The 6148-nt window shown below is 37.6% G+C and overlaps 1 protein-coding gene across 1 annotated transcript; it reads right to left on the bottom strand.

The window, feature by feature from the left end:
- Positions 1 to 2639: 2639 nt before the first annotated feature.
- LOC103567884 (olfactory receptor 13D1-like) lies at positions 2640 to 3578 on the bottom strand. Its single transcript, XM_008544625.2, has one exon. The coding sequence runs from the start codon at positions 3576 to 3578 to the stop codon at positions 2640 to 2642; it is 939 nt and encodes a 312-aa protein (XP_008542847.2).
- Between the last annotated feature and the right edge of the window lie 2570 nt (positions 3579 to 6148).

The following is a 6148-nucleotide window of genomic DNA, read 5'->3' as shown; positions in this document are numbered from 1 at the left end:
ATTTTTTTCTTCATCATTTCTGGAATAACTCTGGTTCCTTTTTAGTGGAAAACTGCATTTTAAAATCAAGATAGGGTACTAGATATATAATTATTGTCAGCATATAACTGCTCCCAGGCCCTCTCACTGGCATACGTGTGTATATATAGACGTGCATATATACATACACATTTATGAACATTTACATCCATATTAATTTCTATACATATACCTACATCTCACCACTATCTCGCTATTTGTCTTTATTTATATATATGTACATCACTCTATATGTCTCTATATACTGAAAACCATGAGTTCACAGTATTTCCAATTCTAATCCAACACTACAGGTTCTATTCTAGTTTTCCCCCTTTCCATATTTGTAACACCTTCTCTGACACTGAGAAACCTGGCTCTCTTTATGTCTAAGAGGTTTATTAGTCACTTGTTTTACCCCTTTTATTTACTGATCTCCCATTTTCTTTGCTTCACATTACCCTCTATCACTCCACTGTCCTCACACTAACATCCTTTTTAAGTTACTTGAGATCTGACACTTCAATCAAGGCTGTTCCAGTTCAGGGATGCATGCTTCAGCCTGATCTGGTGCTGACACACTTGACCATTTTCCCCTCCTCAGGTGTTCCCTTCTCACTCCATTTAGGTCTTTCTTCAGGGACTCACTCTACATCCCTCTCAGGCTTAGATATGTGTGCTCTGAATCATTCTCCTGTGGGTGTCTTCCTCACCTATTCAGGCTCTGACAACTCACACCGGGCCACCTGCCACACTGTTTCCTCTGGCAGTCCCACATTTTATTATCCTGCTTGTGTTCTAATATGTTCTGCCAGGTGCCTTCATTCGCAGGTGTGATCCTCAACCAGGTGCTGACATCCATACCTTCTCTTACGTATATATGCTCCTTTCATCCTGCTTGGGCTCTGACAACCTGAGCTGAGCCATTCCCTGTGTGGACGTCCTCTTCATTCTTCTTGGATTCCGACAAGGTGAACTGGGTCTCCCTTCCACATTAACATTTCGCTACTCCTGTCAGGCTCCAAAACATCATGGTGGTGAGAGTAAGCAAGGATGCCTTCCTGAACACTATTGGATTACTAAAACTTTTGCTGGATGGCCCTTGAGCATAGATGCTCTCCTCATCCAGTTCAGGCTATGACAATGTACCAGACCACTCAACCATATATCATACAAATATATATGATATGTTATTATGCAAAATTGCAACTACATATAATTACTCACTAGCAATTTCAAGGGGATTCTTTTAAAGGAAAATATCTAAAATGAGACTGTTGCTTCTGAAAGATTGAAACTTTCAGTGTTCTTTAAGAAGGACTTATACAATTGATATATTTTTCTCAGGAATTACTTATTAGAGAATAATATACAGTGATATGACTTTTGTCTTATCCAGCTCAAATGACCTCTTCAGTATATTTTATTCAATCTTTAATCTGCTATTATTTTTCCATACATTTAAAATTATCTGATATTTTAGAAAAGCTTTTGGATTTGTCATTCAGTATATGAAATAGTACATAAATTCAAGTTCTCTTATTGCCCTTTATTATATCACGTACTTGGACTAAATTCTACTAATCTTTTAAAGTTTTAAGTAATTTAATTCAACAGGTAATTACTGCTTACTGTTTTTAATTAACTTGACATTACGTTATGCAGAGAACAGTGAGTTCTGCCACTGGAAGCTTTCAAAGCTAATAAATGATTATAGTATAAAAGTTAAAATGCTATAATGGAGCTAAAGGTCAGGGCAGCACAGAAGAAGGAATAACTAACTCTGGGAAAATTTTCAATGATTTACGCAAGATATAGCACGTGAAGTGTGTAGTAAGGTTAGCAGGATGTCATCACAGAAGGAGAAATGTGATGATGCGGATGAAGTGGCTTATGCTATTGTTCTTATGTGTGAAATAACATGGTTTAGTGCAATAAGTGCACAGTAACTGGAACACAGCATGTGCAAAGGGGGTGAGGGAAATATGGAGAGGGAAAGAAAAACGGAAAATATATAACTGAAAAATAAGATTAGGCACAGATTGCGTCCCTGGGTTAAAAAAAAAAATCTATAGCAAACAAACAAACAGAAAAATATGAACAAAAATAGTTCTCTCAAAAAGGGGAGTGAAAGGGACTGGCCCAGTGGCTAATGGTGAAGTTCGCGTGCTCCACTTCAGCAGCCGGGGGTTCGCAGTTTCGAATCCCAAGCATGGACTTATGTCACTCATCAAGTCATGCTGTGGCAGCATTTCACACACAAAATAGAGGAGGATTGCCACCGATGTTAGCTCAGTGGCAATCTTCCTCACCGAAAAAAAAAAAAAAAAAAGCAGGGAGGCAGGGACTGAAAAATATCTTTTTTACTGAAGTAGACAAATACACAGCATTTTCTTGCTTCCAAAAGTTTACTCTCACTTCTTAGACCAGCTGTCCCTACATTTTTATAACAGTCGTTTTCATAAAAAGATAAAGTTGGATTGTCATCTTGAAATTTCTTTCCAACTCTTAAATTCTCCGCTTGTACATATAGCTTTTATTTCTCTTGCTCTCTTTATATTAAAGGCCTTTGCCTCCACTAAATGACCTTTTTTAGTGCATGAACTGTCAAGTGAAGTTTCTCATCTTTTCTTCCAGAACCGGTGTCTAGTTATCAATTTTCTCATAGCTCCATGCACCTCCGTATTCCTCAGGCTATAGATGATAGGATTGAGCATGGGTATGACTGCTCCATAGAACAGGGCAATCAGTTTGTCAACAGCAGAGGCTTTGGATTTTGGCTTCATGTACATGAAGAGGATTGTCCCATAAAACATAATCACCACTGTCACATGGGCTGAGCAGGTGGAAAAGGCCTTTTTTCTTCCTTCCACTGAATTGATTCTTAGCACAGTAGAAAGGATGAAAATGTAGGAGATACAAATCAACAGTAATGGAGAAAACAAAAATAGTACATTGTCCAACATTAGAGTAATCTCATTCAAGGAAATATCTGCACAGGCCAGCTTGACGAAGGCCAATATTTCACAAACAAAATGATTAAAGACATTTTTTCCACAAAAGGGCAACCGTATTGCAAGAAGAGTTTGTGCCAATGAGATGAGAAAGCCCAATCCCCAGGAAAGAACCACCATATGAATGCAAAGGACCTTGCTCATGATGATGGGGTATCTCAGAGGGTTGCAGATGGCCACATAACGGTCATATGCCATCACTGCTAGGAGCACACACTCTGTGGATCCCATTGTGTAGGTGACAGACATCTGAACAACACATCTAGTGAAGGAGATGGTTTTTTTCTTGGATAGGAAGTGTATCAGCATTGCAGGGAGAGAGGCAGAAGTGTAACAAATGTCTAGGAAGGAAAGATTACCAAGGAAGAAGTACATGGGTATGTGGAGGCGGGAATCCAGGAGAATTAGGATGATCAAGGTGCTGTTGCCCAGGAGGATGACCAGGTATATCACCAAACACATCACAAAAAGGAATTTTTCAGCTCTTGGGTACTCAGAAAGTCCCTGCAGAATGAACTCAATCTCTGTCCAGTTGGTCCTTTCCATTTACTTTTTTATACCTGGAGTAATTCAAAAGAGAAATTCAGGTGAGTTGAAGGAATCTGTACAATATTATCACATGAAGAAATAGATCTCTGGAGTAGGAGGGGAAACAAGTATGTCAGCGTTAGCTGGAGTGTTGGTCCCAGCTGCGAGGTTAGCTTTTCTAATTCCTCTTCTAGCTCATAAGGCAAGGGATTGAAGACAAGTAATAATTACATCGGTAGCTTATTGAAATACAGCTTCTGTATTCCATTTCCTGAGATTGTGATTCACAAGTTCTGAGGCAGGGAAGAACTATTCACATTTTTAACAAGCATCTGTTATTTCCAATTCAGCTGACCCACAGAGCCCACTTTGAATCTCACTATTTTGGAGAAAGAATGTTTAATCTATTTTAAAAAACCTATTTGTTTGATTTCATACCATGCCAATCCTTAACAATATCATTGGTTTAGGGTTTTATGATTTACATATATGTTTGCACTTATTACTCATTTCATAATCTCTATTATTCTCCTAGGAAAGTGAATTTCATGGAGGTAAAATATATGTAAAAACACAGTAGATGAGTGAACTAGTATTTAAATGTGTTTTTTCAGACTTTAAATCCTCCCTCCCCTTTTTAGACTACACTCTTTTTTTTTCTTTTTGAGGAAGATTAGCCCTGAGCTAACATCTGCTGCCAATCCTCCTCTTTTGCTGAAGACTGGCCCTGAGCTAACATCCGTGCCCATTTTCTTCTGCTTTATATGTGGGACGCCTGCCACAGCATGGCTTGCAAAGTGGTGCAATGTCCGCAGCCAAAGTGGAACATGTGAACTTAATTGCTGCTCCACCAGGCCAGGCCCTAAACTACACTCTTATTACTCACCCAAAATTAGGCATTTTGACTAAGGAATGGGATTCAGGCATATTTTTTTAATAATGTACTCCAGGTGATTCTAACATGCAACTAAGGAAGAGAACCATTTGTCTCGTGGAGTGCTTCCAAAGTTTAGTATACAGATGAATCACATGGGAATTATGAATCAGTGTGTCTGAAGTAGGTTAAAATATCTGCATTTATTACCATGTTCCCAGATGTAGTTTGTCTACAGAACACACCTGAGTAGTAAGGCCTTTTCCATTCTCTCTCTCCAATCCATCAGAGAGCACATTGTGCTTCAGTTGTGTGTAGGTTTGTGACTGAACAGTAGACAATGCAAAACTGAACTATCCAGTGAGACTTGGAGGAGAGACTTCTGTCTAAATGTATTGCAATTAGTTTTGTGTTCTTTAGATTTTTAGATATACAAGCAACCAAACTGCCTACAGAGGAGTTTGTCTTTTATTTCTGTCCATATGAAAGTCATTCCTCTTGTAATGTTGAATTTTCAATTAGGGTCAATATTTTCCAAAAAGGAAATTTGAGTTCAAGTCAGTTGAGTTGTATACCAAACAGCATGGAGGAAATGACTTTATTTTGAAAAATCTTAAAAAGTAAATGTTAGTAGATGATCTTCTTCTTTCTAGTAAATAAATCAAAGAATGTAATTTTGAAAACACCTCCTCATCCTGAAGATATTCTACCTAGCTTTAGGAATATTCCTAGAGGAAAAACGAATTGATCCAATGGAGGGGTTTCTACTTAGTGTTTTCAAACAATGGCTGTGCTTCTGGTGCAAGATTTACAGTTTCTCTCTGTGATAGTCAATTGCCAACAGCTTGTGCTGCTTTTTATGAAAACTCCACTTTACAACGGTGAGACAATTAATCAGTATAATACAGTGTTTATAGATCTATTGGTTATGGAAATGAAGATTCTTATCCATTTAAACTTCACCCTACTTTGTAGGCATACATTCCAAAGAGGGTAGGAAGGGTTGGGTAGGCCAGGATATGCTTCTATTTGATATTAAGATTTGAATTTGAATGACTGCAGGGCCACATATCACCCTATTCAATCATCAAGTAAAATTCTGATAGAGACTTTGGAGGAGCATCAGTTGTCTTGGGTGTGTACTGAAGTTTTTCCAAGGATGATGTGAATCAGGTCAAATTCTCTCTCTTTTCTTTTCAAGGAATAACCTAAAAGTTGATTTCTATTTGGAAATTATTTGCAGAAAATAATTATGCTGTGCATTTGGTACCCTAACAGCCCCAAGACAGTTGCCACAAAGAAAATTTCACTTGTAAACATTTATAAGAGAAACCACCATTCCACTCTAATGCCTTCAAGGTGGGGAAAAAACAGGAAAATGTACAGTATAGAGGAAATTATTTTCATTACTCTTGCACCGCTTTAACTTTTAAGATGCAGTCAACAAGCACAGTTAAATAGTATTGTGCCTGGAATTTTTTCTCCATTTAAGTCTACTTCCCTAAATTGGATTCCAAGAACTTGGGAAAAGGGATGAATATTTTTATAATTCTTGATAGTTTATAATAAATCATCATCCATGGGATCTGGATATTAGATAATTCCATTTTTACTACATCTTGGCATTATTAGATACTATTTTTTAAAACAGCTTTTCATTCCTGGTTAATGCTAGGGAAATTGTTAAATAATCTCAGTATACTCATTTGATAGG

Source organism: Equus przewalskii, chromosome 26, assembly GCF_037783145.1.
Source record: "Equus przewalskii isolate Varuska chromosome 26, EquPr2, whole genome shotgun sequence".
In the NCBI taxonomy this organism is placed as follows: domain Eukaryota; kingdom Metazoa; phylum Chordata; class Mammalia; order Perissodactyla; family Equidae; genus Equus; species Equus przewalskii.
This window is presented reverse-complemented; position numbering and strand designations above follow the sequence as displayed.